The sequence below is a fragment of the Notothenia rossii genome, assembly GCF_949606895.1.
Source record: "Notothenia rossii genome assembly, contig: scaffold_84, whole genome shotgun sequence".
In the NCBI taxonomy this organism is placed as follows: Eukaryota; Metazoa; Chordata; class Actinopteri; order Perciformes; family Nototheniidae; genus Notothenia; species Notothenia rossii.
This window is the reverse complement of record NW_027639905.1, coordinates 204530-229421: the sequence shown is the minus strand read 5'-3', so window position 1 is coordinate 229421 and position 24892 is coordinate 204530. Positions and strand designations below refer to the sequence as shown.

General features: G+C 48.6%; 2 protein-coding genes across 4 annotated transcripts in view; both read right to left on the bottom strand.

Annotated features, from left to right (window-relative positions):
- Positions 1-1306: 1306 nt before the first annotated feature.
- Positions 1307-24892, bottom strand: part of LOC307027272 (piezo-type mechanosensitive ion channel component 2-like) — a 47917-nt gene continuing 24331 nt past the window's right edge. The window contains exons 18-34 of one of the 3 annotated variants that reach the window (XM_079695481.1): positions 23732-23889; positions 16502-16678; positions 16296-16409; positions 14288-14488; positions 14003-14207; positions 13811-13912; positions 13298-13469; positions 12987-13073; positions 12292-12448; positions 5120-5216; positions 4142-4307; positions 3805-3894; positions 3461-3549; positions 3173-3226; positions 2964-3085; positions 2755-2869; positions 1307-2553 (exon numbers count right to left, since the gene is read on the bottom strand). In XM_079695481.1, the coding sequence (XP_079551607.1) occupies positions 2462-2553; positions 2755-2869; positions 2964-3085; positions 3173-3226; positions 3461-3549; positions 3805-3894; positions 4142-4307; positions 5120-5216; positions 12292-12448; positions 12987-13073; positions 13298-13469; positions 13811-13912; positions 14003-14207; positions 14288-14488; positions 16296-16409; positions 16502-16678; positions 23732-23889 (2198 nt within the window). In that variant the 3' untranslated portion in view covers positions 1307-2461. The other 2 variants (XM_079695483.1, XM_079695482.1) reach the window with 2 other exon arrangements.
- On the bottom strand, positions 18382-19657 carry LOC307027271 (uncharacterized protein; the record flags this gene model as incomplete). Its single annotated transcript, XM_079695480.1, has 2 exons — positions 18581-19657; positions 18382-18459 (listed from the first exon to the last, which is right to left on the bottom strand). The coding sequence occupies exons 1-2, from the start codon at positions 19070-19072 to the stop codon at positions 18382-18384; spliced, it is 570 nt and encodes a 189-aa protein (XP_079551606.1). The 5' UTR covers positions 19073-19657.

Here is a 24892-nt window from a genome sequence, read left to right as displayed (position 1 = left end):
TTGCCCCTTTCACACCGACGCGTTTTCAGGGACGGCACGGAGCTAGAGCCTGAAAAGTACCGGGTTTTCCTCTTCACACCGTTCGTTTCCGGCTCCAAAAAATTGTCGGTCTAGAAGCAAGATTCCGGAGCTAAGAGGCGGCGCCGCTTACGTCTCTCTTACGTCGAGGCGGGGGTTGTAAAGTCGTTCCTTGTAAAGTCGTCCCATGCCTTCCATTTCGTTTCGTTAGAGCATAACAAAAAGCAAACAGCGCTTCAATACAATCGGCCATTGTTGTTGTTGTTGATGTGAGGGATTTCCGCGCGGATTGGCTTTTATGAAGCAGGCACGTAAACGGTTACGTCATGACGCAAACAATGAGGCAATGAGGCAGTACCACCCCAGCTGTGTGGTGTGAACAAAGCGGGAGCAGAAAAGGGTAACCGAAGATGAACCAGAAAAGCTCTAGCACGGAGCTGTAACGGGAAAAGCGCTGGTGTGAAAGCCGCATCTGGGAACTTAGGGAATTGGGAACGTAGGACCCTGGGAACGTAGGACACTGGGAATTTAGGGAACCGGGAACTTAGGACTCTGGGAACTTAGGACCCTGGGAACCTAGAACTCTAGGAACTTAAGACCCTGGGAACTTAGAGGACTGGGAACTTAGAACTCTGGGAATTTAGGACACTGGGAGCTCAGATCTCTCGGAAATTAGGACCCTGGGAACTTAGAGAACTGGGAACTTAGGACTCTGGGAACTTAGGGAACTGGAACTTAGGACCCTGGGAACTTAGGACCCTGGGAACTTAGAGAACTGGGAACTTAGGACTCTGGGAACTTAGGACTGTGGGAACTTAGGTCTCTATGGACTTAGGACCCCGGGAGCTTAGGACTCTGGGAACGTAGGACCCTGGGAACTTAGGTCTCTATGGACTTAGGACCCGGGGAACATAGGACCCTGGGAACATAGGACTCTAGGAACTTAGGACTCTGGGAAATTAGGACCCTGGGAACTTAGGACCCTGGGAATTTAGGGAACTTAGGAGCCTGAGAACTTAGGGAACTGGGAACGTAGGACTCTGGGAACATAGGATTCTGGGAACGTAGGACCCTGGGAACTTAGGACTCTAGGAACTCAGGACTATGGGAACTTAGGACCCTGAGAGCTTAGAACTCTAGGAACTTAAGACCCTGGGAAATTAGAGGACTAGGAACTTAGGAATATAGGAACTTAGGACCCTGGGAACTTAGGGAACTGGGAACGTAGGACGCTGGAAACTTAGGACCCTGGGAAATTAGGGAACTGGGAACTTAGGACCCTGGGCACTTAGAGAACTGGGAACGTAGGACTCTGGGAACTTAGGACTCAGGGAACTTAGGGAACTGGGAATGTAGGACCCTGGGAACTTAGGACCCTGGTAATTTAGGGAACGGGGAACTTAGGACCCTGGGAACATAGAACTCTAAGAACGTAAGACCCTGGGAACTTAGAAGACTGGGAACTTAGAACTCTGGGAATTTAGGAACTTAGAGAACTGGGAACTTAGGACTCTGGGAACTTAGGGAACTGGGAACTTAGGACTCTGGGAACTTAGGACTCTGGGAACTTAGGACTCTATGGACTTAGGACTCTATGGACTTAGGACCCTGGGAACGTCGGACCCTGGGAACATAGGACTCTAGGAACTTAGAACTCTGGGAAATTAGGATCCTGGGAACTTAGAAAACTGGGAACTTAGGGAACTTGGAACATAGGACTCTGGGAACATAGGTCTCTGGGAACCTAGAACTCTAGGAACTTAAGACCCTGGGAAATTAGAGGACTAGGAACTTAGGACTATAGGAACTTAGGACCCTGGGAACTTAGAGAACTGGGAACGTAGGACTCTGGGAACTTAGGACCCTGGGAAATTAGGGAACTGGGAACTTAGGACCCTGGGAAATTAGGGAACTGGGAACGTAGGACTCTGGGAACATAGGACTCTGGGAACGTAGGACCCTGGGAACTTAGGACTCTAGGAACTTAGGACTATGGGAACTTAGGACCCTGGGAACCTAGAACTCTAGGAACTTAAGACCCTGGGAAATTAGAGGACTAGGATCTTAGGACTATAGGAACTTATGACACTGGGAACTTAGAGAACTGGGAAATTAGGACCCTGGGAACTTAGAGAACTGGGAATGTAGGACTCTGGGAAATTAGGACTCAGGGAACTTAGGGAACTGGGAATGTAGGACCCTGGGAACTTAGGACCCTGGGAAATTAGGGAACTGGGAACTTAGGACCCTGGGCACTTAGAGAACTGGGAACGTAGGACTCTGGGAACTTAGGACTCAGGGAACTTAGGGAACTTAGGGAACTGGGAACGTAGGACCCTGGGAATTTAGGGAACTGGGAGCTTAGGACTCTGGGAACTTAGGGAACTAGGAACTAAGGGAACTGGGAACTTAGGACATTAGAAACTGGAGACTCTGGAAAACATCACAAGCTCATACCTGGTCCCTCCTCTCTCTCCTCCTCTTCCTCCTCTCCGTCCTCCGCTGTCTCCTCCGTGTCTTCTACACCTCCTGATGCTGCAACACACACAGAGCTGTTATTATCACATGCTGTTTGAGACGCTGTTCCCCAGGTCAACTCATCCTCACCTCCTCTCTCCTCATCCTCTCCTCCTCCTTTATCCTCCTCCTTACCTCCTCTCCTCATTCTTACCTCCTCTCTCCTCCTCCTCACCTCCTCTCTCCATTTCTTGTCACCTCCTCTCTCCTCCTCCTCACCTCCTCTCTCCTTCCTGCTCCTCCTTTCAGACGAGTCCTTCCTCCAGAGTTTCTTCTGGTTGCTGCGAGCCCTCATGGCTGTTCTGGAGTCAGTGATCCAGGCGTGATACACAAACTGAGAGAGAGAGACAGACAGACAGACAGACAGTTAGTGTATATTTAACAGATAGTCTCCAGATTTATCTCAGTATTCTGTTTCTCAGTCTCACCTGGAAGGCAGATTTATCAGGTATCTGCTCCTCCTTCTTCTTCTCTTCTTCCTCCTTTTTCTCCTCCTCCTCCTCCTCCTCACTGTCTGTCTCAAACAGGTAGTAATCCCCACTCCTCACCACTGCAGACAGACAAGCAGACAGAAAGGTGAGCACAGACTGTATACTAGGGTTATGGTGAGGATGAAGTCAGAGGTCATATGACTCACTGGAGGCATGGTTAACCCAGGGTCTCCACCACTTCTTCTTCCTGTTCTCTGGACCTGCACACACACACACACACACACACACACACACACACACACACACACACACACACACACACACACACACACACACACACACACACACACACACACACACACACACACACACACACACACACACACACACACACACACACACACACACACACACACACACACACACACACACAGGGTCACTTTGTGATTGACAGCTGGTCTCTGTGTTACCGTGACGACAGGCTCTTTGTTTACCCTCTGTACTGAAGCTGTCCTGGGTCAAACTCAGCAGCTTCTCTTTTCCTCGCCGGAACTTCTGCTGTCGGGACTTTATCCTCTCCATCCTGAGTACAGACAAGTAGGGGGTCACAGGTGTGCGTGTGTGCGTGTGTGTGTGTGTGTGTGTGTGTGTGTGTGTGTGTGTGTGTGTGTGTGTGTGTGTGTGTGTGTGTGTGTGTGTGTGTGTGTGTGTGTGTGTGTGTGTGTGTGTGTGTGTGTGTGTGTGTGTGTGTGTGTGTGTGTGTGTGTGTGTGTGTGTGTGTGTGTGTGTGTGTGTGTGTGTGTGTGTGTGTGTGTGTGTGTGTGTGTGTGTGTCTTACTGTCTCTTCAGCAGGTCCATGGACGTCTTCTCCACCTCCAGCCTCGCTCTCACTGCCTTCACTGTGGACGCCTCGAAGAGCTCCGCCCCCCTGAAACACACATATATCATCACCTGTGTGTGTGTGTGTGTGTGTGTGTGTGTGTGTGTGTGTGTGTGTGTGTGTGTGTGTGTGTGTGTGTGTGTGTGTGTGTGTGTGTGTGTGTGTGTGTGTGTGTGTGTGTGTGTGTGTGTGTGTGTGTGTGTGTGTGTGTGTGTGTGTGTGTGTGTGTGTGTGTGTGTGTGTGTGTGTGTGTGTGCGTGTGTGTGTGTGTGTGTGTGTGTGTGTGTGTGCGTACCTAGAGGCCAGCAGCTGTGTGTTCTGCAGGTCCAGCACCACGTACAGAAAGTAGTTGCTCCTGAAGACGCGGCGCTGCAACAACAGGAAGCAGAAACACACGCCGTCCCAGATGATGCCCGCCTCGTCGCTCGGCAACTCACACTGTTTACTACTCTGCTGCTCCGCTGCCAAGGCAACAACAACAACGAAAACAACATCAGCACGTCTCAGAGGACCTCACATCTTCATCAGCAGCTGATCCGGGGGTCATCGGGTCATTTCCTATAGAGTGCCACTTTATCCAGGTAATGACCTCCAATTAACACACACACACACACACACACACACACACACACACACACACACACACACACACACACACACACACACACACACACACACACACACACACACACACACACACACACACACACACACACACACACACACACACACACACACACACACACACACACACACTACATACTGATATACACCTGAACATCAGCAGGAGAGGACTCTTTAAAGTAGAGACACTACATACTGTTATACACCTGAACATCAGCAGGAGAGGACTCTTTAAAGTAGAGACACTACATACTGTTATACACCTGAACATCAGCAGGAGAGGACTCTTTAAAGTAGAGACACTACATACTGATATACACCTGATCATCAGCAGGAGAGGACTCTTTAAAGTAGAGACACTACATACTGATATACACCTGAACATCAGCAGGAGAGGACTCTTTAAAGTAGAAACACTACATACTGATATACACCTGAACATCAGCAGGAGAGGACTCTTTAAAGTAGAGACACTACATACTGATATACACCTGAACATCAGCAGGAGAGGACTCTTTAAAGTAGAGACACTACATACTGATATACACCTGAACATCAGCAGGAGAGGACTCTTTAAAGTAGAGACACTACATACTGATATACACCTGAACATCAGCAGGAGAGGACTCTTTAAAGTAGTATTTCTTACGTTTGGTGTATCCTTTGATGGTGCAGGCCAGACTGAAGAGCTGGATGAGCCAACAGTGATTCAGAACCAGAGACTTGATGAAGCCACAGGCCAAGATCTGCAGACAGACAGGTGACAGACAGACAGGTGACATACAGACAGGTGGCAGACAGACAGGTTACAAACAGACAGGTTGCAGACAGACAGGTGACATACAGACAGGTGGCAGACAGACAGCAGATAGACAGGTGACATACAGACAGGTGGCAGACAGACAGGTTACAGAAAGACAGGTGGTAGACAGACAGATGGCTGGCAGACAGACAGGTGGCAGACAGACAGGTGGCAGACAGACAGGTGAGAGACAGATCATCGATCATACGCGTGTATCACTCGCATGAGGCAGTCGCAATTTTTACAGGCTCCCACTACCTGTTAGCATCTGGCTGTCCTGCTTACAAACATTTGCTTATACAAGTAGTAGTTTTAGTTGTCTGCGGTCTGCGGAGGCCTACTCCCACCTGTCGAGTACGGCTGTGCTGAGGTGGTTTTACCCTGGAGATGTTGCGAAGAGACGGAGCGGCTCCACCTGGTGCTGCCTACGATCTGCGGAGGCCTGCTCCCATTGTACTGTGCAGGTCCCTCCATTCAGGAGGCTGGTGTTCAATTACAGGCTGTTTTTAACATTATTCAGACTCAGCTCTCTGAACTCAAGCTTCTTTTAAATGTTGATAAAACCAAGGTAATGCTCTTTTCTAAAGCTAAAAGACACCAGAGCCTGTTGTAGATATTGTTACTATGCAAGGACAAGTACTCAAAGTGGATACCTGTTATAAATACCTTGGTATCTGGCTTGATGATTGTCTTACTTTTAAACTTCATGTCAATAACCTGCTTAAAAAACTGAGGGTTAGGCAAGGTTTCTTCTACAGGAACAAGTCCTGTTTCTCGCTTGAGGCCAGGAAAAGGCTCTGTGACCTTTTGACCTGTGCTGGACTATGGTGATCTGATCTATATGAATGCACCTGCCCATTGCCTGAACAAGTTAGATGCTGCCTATCACAGCGCTCTGAGATGTGTCACTAACTGTAAAGCGCTTACTCATCACTGTACCCTGTATGCCAGGGCAGGTCTGCCTTCACTCACTGTAAAGAGGCTCAGTCACTGGTCCATGTTCATCTATAAAGCTTTGTTGGGTAAACTCCAGTATTATATCTGCTCTCTGATAACACAGAGAGCTGCAAGCAGCTATTGTCTGAGATCTCATGATGCAGTCTTGTTAGATGTGCCAAGAGCAAGGACTGTCTTAGGTGAGACAGCTTCTATGTGCGCAGCTCCACTTGCTTGGAACAGTCTACAGCAAGAATTGAAACTGAGCGATCTCCTTCCTCTGCATGTCTTTAAAGCTAGGCTCAATGAAATGCTCGTTGATACTATGGGCACTTGTAAATGTATATAACTATGTAAATGTATCCTGTAAATATAATGTATGATGTCCTTTATTGTTTTATGTTTGATGTGGAACCTATATGCTGCAGGTCTCCCTTGAAAAAGAGATCTATGATCTCAAAGGGACCAATCTGATTAAATAAAGGTTTGAAATTAAATGAGACAGGTAACAGACAGACAGGTGGCAGACAGACAGGTGACAGACACACAGGTGACAGACAGACAGCTGAGAGACAGATAGGTGACAGACAGACAGGTAACAGACAGACAGTTGACAGACAGACAGACAGGTGACAGACAGACAGGTGAGAGACAGACAGGTGACAGACAGACAGACAGGTGACAGACAGACAGGTTACAGACAGACAGGTTACAGACAGACAGGTTACAGACAGACAGGTTACAGACAGACAGGTGAGAGACACACAGACAGGTTACAGACAGACAGACAGACAGGTGACAGACAGACAGGTGAGAGACAGACAGGTGACAGACAAACAGACAGGTGAGAGACAGACAGACAGGTGGCAGACAGACAGGTGAGAGACAGACAGGTGACAGACAGACAGCCAGGTGAGAGACAGACAGACAGGTTACAGACAGACAGGTGAGAGACAGACAGGTGAGAGACAGACAGGTTACAGACAGACAGGTGAGAGACAGACAGACAGGTGAGAGACAGACAGACAGACAGGTGAGAGACAGACAGACAGGTGGCAGACAGACAGGTGAGAGACAGACAGGTGACAGACAGACAGCCAGGTGAGAGACAGACAGACAGGTGAGAGACAGACAGGTGACAGACAGACAGCCAGGTGAGAGACAGACAGACAGGTTACAGACAGACAGGTGAGAGACAGACAGGTGAGAGACAGACAGGTTACAGACAGCCAGGTGAGAGACAGACAGACAGGTTACAGACAGACAGGTGAGAGACAGACAGGTGACAGACAGACAGACAGGTGAGATACAGACAGGTGACAGACAGACAGGTGAAAGACAGACAGGTGAGAGACAGACAGGTGATAGACAGACAGGTGAGAGACAGACAGGTGAGAGACAGACAGGTGAGAGACAGACAGGTTACAGACAGACAGGTGAGAGACAGACAGGTGACAGACAGACAGACAGGTGAGATACAGACAGGTGACAGACAGACATGTGAGAGACAGACAGGTGAGAGACAGACAGGTGAGAGACAGATAGGTGATAGACAGACAGGTGAGAGACAGACAGGTGAGAGACAGACAGGTGAGAGACAGACAGGTGAGAGACAGACAGGTTAGAGACAGACAGGTGACAGACAGACAGACAGGTGAGAGACAGACAGGTGAGAGACAGACAGGTGAGAGACAGACAGGTGAGAGACAGACAGGTGAGAGACAGACAGGTGAGAGACAGACAGGTTACAGACAGACAGGTGAGAGACAGACAGGTGACAGACAGACAGACAGGTGAGATACAGACAGGTGAGAGACAGACAGGTGAGAGACAGACAGGTGAGAGACAGACAGGTGAGAGACAGACAGGTGAGAGACAGATAGGTGACCAGTGATGTAGTCTACTTTTTTGTAGTGGGTATACTGTAATAATTGTATTCATCCATCCTAGAGCGACGCATCGCGGAGCGACACCTCATGAACACCATCACACTCACTAATGCATAGACTAGTCTTGAGACTGGTTATCAACACGTCAATGTATTATAAACATTTGTATGTGACTTTGAACTACCAGTGACATTAACAATAAACAAATAAAAGAATGAACAATGATGGAAAAAGCCCACTTATCTTCTAGGGTTGAACAATTAATCGAAATATTCATCAAAATCTCAATATGGCCGACTGCAATTTTCAAGTAATATACAATAAATATGGTCATGCTATAGATGTCCTGACCATCACATCATATTCTACACTTAAAAAAACATCTTTGTTTCGCATAGATCTGCACAAATATCACACAATAATCATTTTCAACATATTTTTCAATGCATTAGATATTTCTTCAAACTTGTTCAGCCCTATTATCTTCCATAAATCATTGTCAAACTATGTACTGTATCAGCTTAAATGAACAAGCAAACATCCTTGAAGTGCTACAAGACAAATTAGCTTCAAACAAGAAACAAATGAACAAATATGCTTCACCTCATTAAATGAGGGTTGAAAAAGCACTCAACATGTCCATACTGGGTTCACTGTGTTAGTCCACAAGCCCTGAAAAAAGGATGGAGCACTTCTGGACATAGTCTGGTAGTCTACAGAGCTTTCCAGATATGTTTGTACTCAGGCATCTGAGGTGGGCATTGCCTCCTTGCTTGCGTGGCAGAGCGATGGCTTCTGAGCCATGTTGTGACGTACTTCTTTGGCTCAAAAAGTGTTACAGGGGGCCCATTGATCAATCAATCAATCAATCAATGTTTATTTATATAGCCCAATATCACAAATGTTACATTTGTCTCAGTGGACTTCACAGTTTGTACAGAATATCAGTATGACAATACGACACCCTCTGTCCTTAGACCCTCTGTCCTTAGACCCTCACATCGTACAAGGAAAAACTTCCATTTTGATGAGCATTTTGATGCTGATCATCATCAAATGACTTACATTTGACAACAACAGTGTCGATCTCTTGTCTGTGCATATATTGTTCATGAGACTGAAGCCCCTTTCACACTCAGCAGTGCTGCAAGGGATGGTCTTCATGCATTGTATGAGTGGCTTTAAGCTTTCAGGCTCACTGTCTGGGTGCTCAAGGAAATCTCTCATACCATTAACTGCTTGCTCTTCACCAAGATTGAACCGCCTACAGAGTCGTTTCACTTGTGCCTCGCCATGCCGTATGCCAGGGGTTGATGGCCAGTTGCCTGTATCCAGAACACTGAGATCATGAAGCATTTCACCATCAAATGAGAGGCGCTTCTCCAAGTTGTTGATCAGACTTTGTAGGAATTGTTTTGTGTGGATTGGTGTGAGCTTTTCATTTGACTCCAAGGGAACAAATCCTAAATGTCCCAACGCTTGTGCAGTCAGTGCCTCCTCTAATTTCTCTCCTTGGGTATCTTTGAATGATGCCAGCACTCTGATGGTGCGCTTTAGAAGATGGTCTGCTCTCAAGAGTGTGACAGAATGGGCCTGGAGTTGCTGAGACAGGTTTGCAAGTTCAGACAGTGCATCAAACATGAGTCCGAGGTCACACATTGCATTCGACGTGCCAGGCCTCTATAAGTTTGTCTCTCTTTGCTGCTTCTTGTTTGGTTGCCTGCAGCATTTTCAAAGTGTCTATTGAGTTCTTCATATGATGTCCACACAGCCTTTACCGAACGGAAACTGCTGGCCACCCATCCCGTACTTAAAAAACTCTGCCAATTTTCAGGACTCGCGAGCCCACTTCTTGTGCTGCTACCAGAAGCTCACGTGAATTTTTATTGGACTGACTGTAGAGATTGTGGATCTTCTCTAGGAACACTTTGAAGTGGTTGACTGCCTGAACCTCATCCACAGCATCAGATACAGCCAGTTCCAAATGGTGGTTCATGCAGTGCCGTGTGAAGAGGTTAGGGTACCTTGCTGTCAGCCTGTTTGCCACACCAGAGTTCTTGCCTAACATGACACTGGCTCCATCAGAAACAAATGAGACCCAGTTCTTTTGAGGCCACTCTTCAGTGAAGCCTGCAGTGTCCAAACAGTTCAGCAGAGCTTCTTCTATATCCTTTGCCCTTTGGCTCTCCAGCTCAACCAGCTCCAGGAACAACAATTCAGGAGTAGCTCCATCCACTGAGGCTTTCACATTGCAGATTTGTGGCTGATAGATGTAGCCTCCTCAATGAGAACAGACAACTTGCTTGAAGACGTCACAATACTGTGAACTATGCATCTCTTTTGCCATGTGTTCTACAATTTGTGTGGAACTGTACCTTGAGTGCAGACTAGTGCCCATGTTGGCACCATTTTTTTCCTGAAGCTCAATGAGACTATCATGGTCAGTAAAAGGTCGGTTCATCTTCGCAAGATAGTATGCTGTTCTGAATACAGAATCTGTCTCTGCAAACACAGTCTCTGACACAGCTCTCACCAAATTTCCAACTAATGTCGTCTTCCAGTCTCATGTCGTCTAATCTTGTTTCTCAAAGAGGCCAGAGATGTTGATCTGCTTGAATCTGAGGACTGGATCTTAAAGTGCACCTACTCCTCAGACATAGACACTCGTTGTTCTGTGAGGACACCTGTTGATTTTGTAGCGCTGCAAAGACCACAACCTGGAAATAAACAAAACCATGATACAAGTTTTTACCAATAACATCTGCAGAAAAGAGCCAAGATTTACTCAAAAGTATTTAATAAACTGCTCACAATATTTACATCATGGGCCATGATGGCTAACAAATGCATGAAAAGCAGATAAAAGGAGAAAAATGTTCCACTTTTTCAATAGCTAATTATTTGACAACTACTGATAACTAACATATAGTAATGTAATGGTGCAAATGTTTTAAATGCACTTTTAACATGACCATCAATTAACTCTCATTTGCATAGTCATTGACTTTATGAATTTCTGTTGTTTCGATCAGCTTTCCTTTGCATGTGTGCTGACATTTACGTAACTTTCTGTCCCTCCACCCCAACCAAGGATGCCTGTTCTTAAATTCCGTAGCCTGACTTTCAGACCACAAGGCTGGCCAGGAGCTCTCATCTGTGTCCGAAACAAGGAGATAATATAAACATTGTGTTCTGTTTAGGACTGCACACACACACACACACACACACACACACACACACACACACACACACACACACACACACACACACACACACACACACACACACACACACACACACACACACACACACACACACACACACACACACACACACACACACACACACAGTATCTCGCTCCCTTTCTCTTCCATTGATCCACCACACTAACGTTGATCAAGTTAGCTAGCAAGTTAGCTAGTTAGCTACAGTTACGTTAAAGTAACCATGCTAATTTCACTTACCGGGTAAATTTGCGGTAGCGCCCGGCTCGTTCTCTGTCACCTTTAGGACAGCCGCCTGACCTAGCTCTTCTTCTGTAGTGATAATAGGGGAAAACTTCGGAAAACATTGAAATATTGTCGTCTGTTTTTCGTTTCATGTTTGCTTCCTGTTTAGCGCTCCGCAAACTTGAATGGTGGACGGATCAAATTCTGATAACGTTAGAGAAACGTGGGGTTTGTCAGAGCCGAACAGAGTGTGTTGCTGTTGCCTAGCAACAGGCCACAGGCGACGGAAGCCCCAGACGTCCAAAAGTATTAACACAGAAGGGCCGAAAGCGTGAAAGCGCAGTCACAAAATGATGTTGTTACGTATCATCGCTCATTTTTAAGAGGGTATACGGAAATCACTGGCATTTTCTCGTGGGTATACGGCGTATACCAGCGTATCACGTAGACTACACCACTGCAGGTGACAGATAGACAGGTGAGAGACAGACAGGTGAGAGACAGACAGGTGACAGATAGACAGGTGACAGACAGACAGGTGAGAGACAGACAGGTCACAGATAGACAGGTGACAGACAGACAGGTGAGAGACAGACAGGTCACAGATAGGCAGGTGACAGACAGACAGGTGAGAGACAGACAGGTGACAGATAGACAGGTGACAGACAGACAGGTGAGAGACAGACAGGTCACAGATAGGCAGGTGACAGACAGACAGGTGAGAGACAGACAGGTCATGTCTCACCGACAGGATGTTCTTCATAGTGATGACGAACACGTTGTATCCGATCAAACAGTCCCAGTATCTCAGGATGGAGTCAGCTGGTTTCAGGAGTAGATCCCCCCCCACCAACAGGAAGTAGAAACACGCCACCAGGTAACCCATGCAGAAGATACTGATCCTGGGACAGGAAGTAGAAATATGTCAACAGAAGATACTGATCCTGGACAGGAAGTAGAAACATGTCAACTGAAGATACTGATCCTGGGACAGGAAGTAGAAACATGTCAACAGAAGATACTGATCCTGGACAGGAAGTAGAAACATGTCAACTGAAGATACTGATCCTGGGACAGGAAGTAGAAACATGTCAACAGAAGATACTGATCCTGGACAGGAAGTAGAAACATGTCAACTGAAGATACTGATCCAGGGACAGGAAGTAGAAACATGTCAACAGAAGATACTGATCCTGGACAGGAAGTAGAAACATGTCAACAGAAGATCCTGGACAGGAAGTAGAAACATGTCAACAGAAGATACTGATCCTGGACAGGAAGTAGAAACATGTCAACTGAAGATACTGATCCTGGACAGGAAGTAGAAACATGTCAACAGAAGATCCTGGGACAGGAAGTAGAAACATATCAACAGAAGATACTGATCCTGGGACAGGAAGTAAAAACACTGGAGGTGTTCCTCAGGTAGCCGAGACTCACCTGGTGGTGCCAGTGATGAAGATGATGGTGAGGACGAACCAGAACATGTAGCTGAAGATGATCAGCTTCATCATGTCCAGGTAAGACCTGTACAGAGAGAGAGAGAGACAGGTAAGAGAGAGGCAGGTAGACAGGTAGGAAAGAGGCAGTTAGACAGGTAGGAGAGAGGTAGGAAAGAGGCAGTTAGACAGGTAGACAGGTAGACAGACAGAAAGACAGAAAGACACTCAGTTACCTGGACGTCAACAAGTCCTACGAGTTGTTTACCGACTGATGACTTATCGTTATAACTTGGACCTGACGGTGTTTACCTGCACAGCATGAAGTCAAGGCCTGTGTTGAGACGGAGACTCCTGATTGGATCAGACACCTGTCCGTCATACAGCTCAGAGTTCTCTCCTGCTAACAGCTGCACCTCCGGCTGAAGCTCCTCCTCAAAAACCTGCAGCTGCAGGGAGGCGCCAAGCAGCAGCAGGAAGTCGTCTGTCAACAGGAAACAATAACAATAACAACAAACCTCTTAATGCTACTGTTACCCCTCGTCCACATGGTTCCGTCGCGTTGAAGCTTGCCGGTGGGCGTGTCTGGCGTGCGACCAACAACCCCATCACATTAATCTCCCGCCCCGGAAACACAAACAGTGCTAGCGCTTGCAATGGCATATGATTTGATTGGCTGGCACTTCCGTAGACGCTTGAAAAGTTGAACTTTTGACGTCACCCCATTCAAAGTGAAGGGGAAGCGTCTCCGTCGAAGCACACGACGGAGCCGTGTAGAGGATGCGTTAGTGCTGAGGAGGAAGAGGAGCAAGAGGAAGGGCTTACAGAGGAGGAAGATGGGGTTCGGGGGGGTCAGATGATCAGGGAGGAAGAGCCACTTCACCACGTTGGAGTCCATGTTGGAGGACGGTGGTCTCCAAGGGTAATCTGACGAGAGACAGACAGGTGGTTAGCCTAGCTTAGCAAAAACACTGGAAGCAGAGGTAAACGGTTAGCCTAGCTTAGCTTCAGGTGTACCTGTGCAGGCGGCTGGAGGGAATCCGATGCACAGCAGGTACTGGAAACACAGCGCCCCTGACAGGAAGTAGCAGTACTTCGGCCAAACTGCGGCAATGCTCTTCCTGCTGCGTTGTGATAGGACGCTGATGAGGCCGAAGGCGTGGCCTACAGCAAACAGATCCATCCGCTGACCAATCACGTTCACCGCCAACAGGAAGCAGGTCTGAGGACGAAGGACCTCAGGATGTTTATTCATATTTTAAACAGGTCGTTATATTGATGCTAAGCTACTGATAGCCTCACCTCCAGTCCGAACTTGTAGAAGAAGTAATTCAGGAAGTACTTTGTGCAGCTCAGCACCCCGTCATCAAGGTGACGCCGCGAGATGTCATGAAACAGCGTCCTGGTCGGGGGCGGGACTTCGTTACGACGCAGGCGGTAAAGCTCCTGGTGTCTGTAGACGGTTACCTCGAAGGCTAACAGCGCTAGCATCATCAGGTTATACTGCAGAGACAGGTTAGCATAGCATCATCAGGTTATACTGCAGAGACAGGTTAGCATAGCATCATCAGGTTATACTGCAGATACAGGTTAGCATAGCATCGTCAGGTTATACTGCAGAGACAGGTTAGCATAGCATCATCAGGTTATACTGCAGATACAGGTTAGCATAGCATCATCAGGTTATACTGCAGAGACAGGTTAGCATAGCATCGTCAGGTTATACTGCAGAGACAGGTTAGCATAGCATCATCAGGTTATACTGCAGAGACAGGTAGCATGATGCTAACATCATCAGGTTATACTGCAGAGACAGGTAGCATGATGCTAACATCATCAGGTTATACTGCAGAGACAGGTTAGCATAGCATCATCAGGGTATACTGCAGAGACAGGTAGCATGATGCTAACATCATCAGGTTATACCGCAGAGACAGGTTAGCATAGCATCATCAGGGTATACTGCAGAGACAGGTAGCATGATGCTAACATCATCAGGTTATACTTTAGAGACAGGTTAGCATAGCATCGTCAGGTTATACTGCAGAGACAGGTTAGCATAGCATCATCAGGTTATACTGCAGAGTCAGGTTAGCATAGCACCATCAGGTTATACTGCAGAGACAGGTTAGCATAGCATCATCAGGTTATACTGCAGATACAGGTTAGCATAGCATCATCAGGTTATACTGCATAGACAGGTTAGCATAGCACCATCAGGTTATACTGCATAGACAGGTTAGCATAGCATTGTCAGGTTATACTGCAGAGTCAGGTTAGCATAGCATTGTCAGGTTATACTGCAGAGACAGGTTAGCATAGCACCATCAGGTTATACTGCATAGACAGGTTAGCATAGCACCATCAGGTTATACTGCAGAGTCAGGTTAGCATAGCATTGTCAGGTTATACTGCAGATACAGGTTAGCATAGCATCATCAGGTTATACTGCAAAGACAGGTTAGCATGATGCTAGCATCATCAGGTTATACTGCAGACAGAGACAGGTTAGCATAGCATCATCGGGTTATACTGCAAAGACAGGTTAGCATGATGCTAGCATCATCAGGTTATACTGCAGACAGAGACAGGTTAGCATGATGCTAACATCATCAGTTTATACTGCAGAGACAGGTAGCATGATGCTAACATCATCAGGTTATACTGCAGAGACAGGTTAGCATGATGCTAACATCATCAGTTTATACTGCAGAGACAGGTAGCATGATGCTAACATCATCAGGTTATACTGCAGAGACAGGTTAGCATGATGCTAACATCATCAGGTTATACTGCAGAGACAGGTTAGCATGATGCTAGCATCGTCAGTTTATACTGCAGAGACAGGTAGCATGATGCTAACATCATCAGGTTATACTGCAGAGACAGGTTAGCATGATGCTAACATCATCAGTTTATACTGCAGAGACAGGTTAGCATGATGCTAACATCATCAGTTTATACTGCAGAGACAGGTTAGCATGATGCTAACATCATCAGGTTATACTGCAGAGACAGGTAGCATGATGCTAACATCATCAGGTTATACTGCAGAGACAGGTTAGCATGATGCTAGCATCGTGAGGTTATACTGCAGAGACAGGTTAGCATGATGCTAGCATCGTGAGGTTATACTGCAGAGACAGGTAGCATGATGCTAACATCATCAGGTTATACTGCAGAGACAGGTTAGCATGATGCTAGCATCGTGAGGTTATACTGCAGAGACAGGTAGCATGATGCTAACATCATCAGGTTATACTGCAGAGACAGGTTAGCATGATGCTAAGCTAGCGGTGATGTCACTCACCCTCAGGTAGTCCAGCAGCTTCCCGTCTGTCTTCTTGAAGCCGACCCACCTGGCGGGGTCCACCGGTCCGGAGTACAGAGCAGAGTGAGACAGGTGAGTGCTGGAGTTACCTGGCTGCAGAGAGACAGACAGGTGAGAGACAGGTGAGTGCTGGAGTTACCTGACTGCAGAGAGACAGACAGGTGTGATGGTGTTGCTATGGTTACCATGGTGCAGTTGGAGGAGTATCTGATTGGCTGCACGGCGTTCAGCTGGTACAGCATCTTACAGACTGCGAGCGTGCACGTCCACACCGTGCACGCTCCTGCCAGCCGGGGGCGCCAAGGTCGGCATGGCAACGCCACCGACACACACACCACGAAGAGCAGGTTCAAGACACACACCTGAGAGAGAGACAGGTTAACACACACACCTGAGAGAGAGACAGGTAAACACACACACCTGAGAGAGAGACAGGTAAACACACACACCTGAGAGAGAGAGACAGGTAAACACACACACCTGAGAGAGAGACAGGTAAACACACACACCTGAGAGAGAGAGACAGGTAAACACACACCTGAGAGAGAGACAGGTAAACACACACACCTGAGAGAGAGACAGGTAAACACACACACCTGAGAGAGAGAGACAGGTAAACACACACACCTGAGAGAGAGACAGGTAAACACACACACCTGAGAGAGAGACAGGTAAACACTGACACCAGAGGCCTGTACTACGAAGCTGGTTCAACCTAACCTGGATATGTTTGAGTTAGCCGGTTGGTCTAATCCAAAACATACGCGCTCTCTCTAAACGGTCCTACGACGCTGGTTATCAAGTGGATCGCTCAAGCCAGCCGTGTCCTATCTAGTTAGGAGCGCGTTCACATGAAAGGGGTGGTATCTGGAGCATTCGACCAATCACAAACATGGAGAAGCGTACTGACAGCGCAGCGTCATACTTCCTGAATGAAAAGTCAACTATAATATTAGACATATGAAGAAGTTAAACTTTAAACATCCATGACTTAAACACTTGATCCAGGATCAAAGCCACATAGCTGCACCTGCAAGGTGAATCCAGCTGGTAACAGAACAAGTGTTTGAATGCGTACATGAACAGGTTTATGATATCACTGCCCCGTCTAAGACACCATCTGACTTTCATTACATTTGACTCGAGTGTTTCCTCAACTTAATGTGTTGCTTCAAATAATCCTTCTGCATCCAGTATGTGACACTGTGAGTGTTGCACGGCCAGATACGGCTCAGCTGACTCAGATAAGGAGATGATACATTATGATGTGATATGCCGCGGACTGTACTTAATGTGACTCTGATCCGGTTACTTATGTTGTGGCAGATATTTAAGTAAGCTTTCTTAACGCTAATGTTCTAATAGTCAGATTGCTCTGAAGATGGGAGGTGATATTCTATTCATGTTCACGTTCACACAGTCAGTGATTTTTGCCGGCCGTCTTTCCTGCAACGGCAGCTTTTCTGTATTTCCTTTCTCCTGTAATATGACTTGATCGCTTTAAACTCTGCACACTGAGCTCTGATTGGTCAGCAGGCAGTGCCTTCCGGTACTACGAAGCTGGTTCTCTTTTTAGCGGGCTAGATCTCCATGGTGACTTATCCTGGAACCTTGTCTGTGCTCTGAAGCATGATAGGTTCCAGGATAAGAGATTAACTCAGCAAAAGCACCACGCCTGCTGACCAATCAGAGCTCAGTGTGCGGAGGAAATACAGTTTAAACTGCCGTTAGGGTTAGTACATGGGTATATACATGTTATATACATGTTATATACACGCTATATACATGTTATATACACGCTATATACATGTTATATACACGCTATATACATGTTATATACACGCTATATACATGTTATATACATGTTATATACACGCTATATACATGTTATATACATGTTATATACACGCTATATACATGTTATATACATGTTACACGCTATATACATGTTATATACATGTTATATACACGCTATATACATGTTATATACACGCTATATACATGTTATATACACGCTATATACATGTTATCTGCACACAATGATTAATCTCAACCGCTGTCAGTCTTACACAATCATAAACACTTTTGGAGCTCCCGCTAACTCCCCTCTCTGTTCAGGTGGAGCCGAGGACCCGACCAGCATCTGCCAGACGACATTCCAATTAATACGGTTTAATCATTTCATAAATACTACCTCAATAATTAGTATAAAATATGTAAAAATGTGCAAATATGCAATGTCTGTGCTGCTGAGTGGCTCTGACCTTCTTCAGCTGCCTCTCCGTCTGACCCTCATCGTACATCTTCCCAACAAGCTCATCCACCAGGAGCCTCTCTTTGAGGAGCTCGTCAAACGCCTCCTGTCTCTTGTGCTCCTTCTCTCTGAGCTGCAGCTCCAGCTCTCTCTGATACTGCCCCGTTTCCTTGAGCCGTCTCTGCTCCAGATTTTTCCTTCTTTTCTGCGCTCTCGTGGTAACATTACGAGGTCTGACTGGCTGCAGGACTGGTTTCAACTCAACTTGGCTAAGTGGCTCCTTTACCTTTGCCTCAGGGCTCTCAACCTCACCTCTTTCCCTGTCAGACTTGCAACCTGGCTGGTGCACTAGGTCATAAAGTGTGGGAAGATCATTACCAAGAATGACTGGGTATGGCAATGTTGGGGCTAATGCTACAGACAAAAGAAAGGTTTGGCCTCCCGCAGTCAGATAGAGCTCTGCTGTGGGGTAAACATGTTGATCACCATGAATGCAGCTCATGGTTGAAGTATCCTGACTCCACTTTTCACTAGGGAACAAACTTGACAAAACTACTGACTGAAAAGATGCTGTATCAAGCAAAGCTTCTGCCTGCTGACCAATCAGAGCTCAGTATGCGGAGTTTAAAGCCATCAAGTCATATTACAGGAGAAAGGAAATACAGTTTAAACCTCCGTTGCAGGAAAGACGGCCGTCAAAAATCAGGTGTGTGTGTGGTGCAGTCTGTAGGTGTGTGTGGTACAGTCTGTAGGTGTGTGTGGTGCAGTCTGTAGATGTGTGTGGTACAGTGTGTAGGTGTGTGTGGTGCAGTCTGTAGGTGTGTGTGGTGCAGTCTGTAGATGTGTGTGGTACAGTCTGTAGATGTGTGTGGTGCAGTCTGTAGATGTGTGTGGTGCAGTCTGTAGATGTGTGTGGTACAGTGTGTAGGTGTGTGTGGTGCAGTCTGTAGGTGTGTGTGGTGCAGTCTGTAGATGTGTGTGGTACAGTGTGTAGGTGTGTGTGGTGCAGTCTGTAGGTGTGTGTGGTGCAGTCTGTAGATGTGTGTGGTGCAGTGTGTAGGTGTGTGTGGTACAGTCTGTAGGTGTGTGTGGTACAGTCTGTAGATGTGTGTGGTGCAGTGTGTAGGTGTGTGTGTGGTACAGTCTGTAGGTGTGTGTGTGGTGCAGTGTGTAGGTGTGTGTGGTGCAGTGTGTAGGTGTGTGTGGTACAGTCTGTAGGTGTGTGTGTGTGTGTGTGTGTGTGTGTGTGTGTGTGTGTGTGTGTGTGTGTGTGTGTGTGTGTGTGGGGTACAGTGTGTAGGTGTGTGTGTGTGTGTGTGTGTGTGTGTGTGTGTGTGTGTGTGTGTGTGTGTGTGTGTGTGTGTGTGGTACAGTGTATAGGTGTGTGTGTCGTACTGTGTGTGTGTGTGTGTGTGTGTGTGTGTGTGTGTGTGTTGTACAGTGTGTGTGTGTGTGTGTGTGTGTGTGTGTGTGTGTGTGTGTGTGTGTGTGTGTGTGTGTGTGTGTGTGTGTGTGTGTGTGTGTGTGTGTGTGTGTGTGTGTGTGGTGCAGTGTGTAGGTGTGTGTGGTGCAGTGTGTAGGTGTGTGTGTGGTACAGTGTGTAGGTGTGTGTGTGTGTGTGTGTGTGTGTGTGTGTGTGTGTGTGTGTGTGTGTGTGTGTGTGTGTGTGTGTGTGTGTGTGTGTGTGTGTGTGTGTGTGTGTGTGTGTGTGTGTGTGTGTGTGTGTGTGTGTGTGTGTGTGTGTGTGTGTGTGTGTGTGTGTGTGGTCATGAACACATCAGTCCATCAGACAGAGGGCTGCTGTGCCTCCTGTCATCATTAATGGACGTCTCTTTAAAATGACCGCTCAGAGGAGAGGAGTTCTCATTTCTCTAACCGCCTGCTGCTTCCCCTCCTCTCTCCTCGGTTCCCCTCCTCTCTCCTCGGCTCCCCTCCTCTCTCCACCCCTCCTCTCTCCTCCCCTCCTCTCTCCTCGGTTCCCCTCCTCTCTCCTCGGCTCCCCTCCTCTCTCCACCCCTCCTCTCTCCTCGGTTCCCCTCCTCTCTCCTCGATTCCCCTCCTCTCTCCTCGGCTCCCTTCCTCTCTCCTCCCCTCCTCTCTCCTCGGTTCCCCTCCTCTCTCCTCGGTTCCCCTCCTTTCTCCTCGGCTCCCCTCCTCTCTCCTCCCCTCCTCTCTCCTCGGCTCCCCTCCTCTCTCCTCGGTTCCCCTCCTCTCTCCTCGGCTCCCCTCCTCGGCTCCCCTCCTCGGCTCCCCTCCTCTCTCCTCGGTTCCCCTCCTCTCTCCTCGGTTCCCCTCCTCTCTCCTCGGCTCCCCTCCTCTCTCCTCGGCTCCCCTCCTCTCTCCTCGGTTCCCCTCCTCTCTCCTCGGCTCCCCTCCTCGGCTCCCCTCCTCTCTCCTCGGTTCCCCTCCTCTCTCCTCGGCTCCCCTCCTCGGCTCCTCGGCTCGCATCTCCTGTGGCCGGGACTAAGTCTTGAGGATAGGAGTCGAGGAGGGGAATTCGAGAAATGAGAAAGGCCCACAGATAGCACCTGTCTCACCTCCTTCACACAGACACACAGACAGCACCTGTCTCACCTCCTTCACACAGACAGCACCTGTCTCACCTCCTTCACACAGACAGCACCTGTCTCACCTCCTTCACACAGACACACAGACAGCACCTGTCTCACCTCCTTCACACAGACAGCACCTGTCTCACCTCCTTCACACAGACACAAAGACAGCACCTGTCTCACCTCCTTCACACAGACACACAGACAGCACCTGTCTCACCTCCTTCACACAGACAGCACCTGTCTCACCTCCTTCACACAGACACACAGACAGCACCTGTCTCACCTCCTTCACACAGACACAAAGACAGCACCTGTCTCACCTCCTTCACACAGACACACAGACAGCACCTGTCTCACCTCCTTCACAAAGACAGCACCTGTCTCACCTCCTTCACACAGACACACAGACAGCACCTGTCTCACCTCCTTCACACAGACAGCACCTGTCTCACCTCCTTCACACAGACACAAAGACAGCACCTGTCTCACCTCCTTCACACAGACACACAGACAGCAGCTGTCTCACCTCCTTCAAAAAGACAGCACCTGTCTCACCTCCTTCACACAGACACACAGACAGCACCTGTCTCACCTCCTTCACACAGACAGCACCTGTCTCACCTCCTTCACACAGACACAAAGACAGCACCTGTCTCACCTCCTTCACACAGACACACAGACAGCACCTGTCTCACCTCCTTCACACAGACAGCACCTGTCTCACCTCCTTCACACAGACACAAAGACAGCACCTGTCTCACCTCCTTCACACAGACACACAGACAGCACCTGTCTCACCTCCTTCACAAAACAGCACCTGTCTCACCTCCTTCACACAGACACACAGACAGCACCTGTCTCACCTCCTTCACACAGACAGCACCTGTCTCACCTCCTTCACACAGACACAAAGACAGCACCTGTCTCACCTCCTTCACACAGACACACAGACAGCAGCTGTCTCACCTCCTTCACAAAGACAGCACCTGTCTCACCTCCTTCACACAGACACACAGACAGCACCTGTCTCACCTCCTTCACACAGACAGCACCTGTCTCACCTCCTTCACACAGACACAAAGACAGCACCTGTCTCACCTCCTTCACACAGACACACAGACAGCACCTGTCTCACGTCCTTCACACAGACAGCACCTGTCTCACCTCCTTCACACAGACACAAAGACAGCACCTGTCTCACCTCCTTCACACAGACACACAGACAGCACCTGTCTCACCTCCTTCACACAGACAGCACCTGTCTCACCTCCTTCACACAGACACAAAGACAGCACCTGTCTCACCTCCTTCACACAGACACACAGACAGCACCTGTCTCACCTCCTTCACACAGGCACACAGACAGCACCTGTCTCACCTCCTTCACACAGACAGCACCTGTCTCACCTCCTTCACACAGACACACAGACAGCACCTGTCTCACCTCCTTCACACAGACAGCACCTGTCTCACCTCCTTCACACAGACACACAGACAGCACCTGTCTCACCTCCTTCACACAGACAGCACCTCCTTCACACAGACACATAGACAGCAACTGTCTCACCTCCTTCACACAGACACACAGACAGCACCTGTCTCACCTCCTTCACACAGACAGCACCTGTCTCACCTCCTTCACACAGACAGCACCTGTCTCACCTCCTTCACACAGACACACAGACAGCACCTGTCTCACCTCCTTCACACAGACAGCACCTGTCTCACCTCCTTCACACAGACACACAGACAGCACCTGTCTCACCTCCTTTGCACAGACAGCACCTGTCTCACCTCCTTTGCACAGACAGCACCTGTCTCACCTCCTTCACATAGACACATAGACAGCACCTGTCTCACCTCCTTCACACAGACAGCACCTGTCTCACCTCCTTCACACAGACACACAGACAGCACCTGTCTCACCTCCTTCACACAGACAGCACCTGTCTCACCTCCTTCACACAGGCACACAGACAGCACCTGTCTCACCTCCTTCACACAGACAGCACCTGTCTCACCTCCTTCACACAGACACACAGACAGCACCTGTCTCACCTCCTTCACACAGACAGCACCTGTCTCACCTCCTTCACACAGACACACAGACAGCACCTGTCTCACCTCCTTCACACAGACAGCACCTCCTTCACACAGACACATAGACAGCAACTGTCTCACCTCCTTCACACAGACACACAGACAGCACCTGTCTCACCTCCTTCACACAGACAGCACCTGTCTCACCTCCTTCACACAGACAGCACCTGTCTCACCTCCTTCACACAGACACACAGACAGCACCTGTCTCACCTCCTTCACACAGACAGCACCTGTCTCACCTCCTTCACACAGACACACAGACAGCACCTGTCTCACCTCCTTTGCACAGACAGCACCTGTCTCACCTCCTTTGCACAGACAGCACCTGTCTCACCTCCTTCACATAGACACATAGACAGCACCTGTCTCACCTCCTTCACACAGACAGCACCTGTCTCACCTCCTTCACACAGACACACAGACAGCACCTGTCTCACCTCCTTCACACAGACAGCACCTGTCTCACCTCCTTCACACAGACACACAGACAGCACCTGTCTCACCTCCTTCACACAGACCCAGATGATGTAGCAGGAGGTGATCTTGACGATGTGCAGTTCCAGAATCCACCAGAGGAGGCGCTGCAGACTCTGAAGAGACAGCAGGAGATGCAGCAGGAGGACAGAGAGACGGTCCATCACCAGCCTCCAGGAGACCAGACCTGAGGGACAGACAGGTGAGACAGGTGAGGACAGACAGGTGAGACAGGTGAGGAGAGACAGGTGAGACAGGTGAGGAAAGACAGGTGAGGAGAGACAGGGGAGGTGAGACAGGTGAGGAGGGACAGGTGAGACAGGTGACGAGAGACAGGGGAGGTGAGACAGTTGAGGAGGGACAGTTGAGGACAGACAGGTGAGGACAGATGAGGCAGGTGAGGAGAGACAGGGGAGGACAGGTGAGGAGAGACAGGTGAGGATAGATGAGACAGGTGAGGTGAGACAGGAGAGGAAAGACAGGTGAGGACAGATGAGACAGGTGAGGTGAGACAGGAGAGGAAAGACAGGTGAGGACAGACAAGTGAGGAGGGACAGGTGAGGACAGACAGGTGAGGAGAGACAGGTGAGGAAAGACAGGTGAGAAGAGACAGGTGAGGAGGGACAGGTGAGACAGGTGAGGACATACAGGTGTGACAGGTGGCGAGAGACAGGTGACGAGAGACGGGAGGTGAGACAGGTGAGGACAGACAGATGAGGAGAGACAGGGGAGGCGAGACAGGAGAGGAGAGACAGGTGAGGACAGATGAGACAGGGGAGGTGAGACAGGTGAGGACAGATGAGGAGAGACAGGTGAGGACAGATGAGACAGGTGAGGAGAGACAGGTGAGGACAGATGAGACAGGGGAGGTGAGACAGGTGAGGACAGATGAGACAGGTGAGGAGAGACAGGGGACGTGAGACAGGAGAGGAGAGACAGGTGAGGAGAGGTGAGACAGGTGAGGACAGATGAGACAGGTGAGGAGAGACAGGTGAGGACAGGTGAGGAGAGACAGGTGAGGACAGACAGGTGAGGAGAGACAGGAGAGGAGAGACAGGTGAGGACAGACAGGTGAGGAAAGACAGGTGAGGACAGACAGGGGAGGTGAGACAGGGGAGAAAGTTGAGGAAAGACATGTGGGACAGGTGAGGAGTGACAGGGGAGGAGGGACAGGTGAGGACAGACAGGTG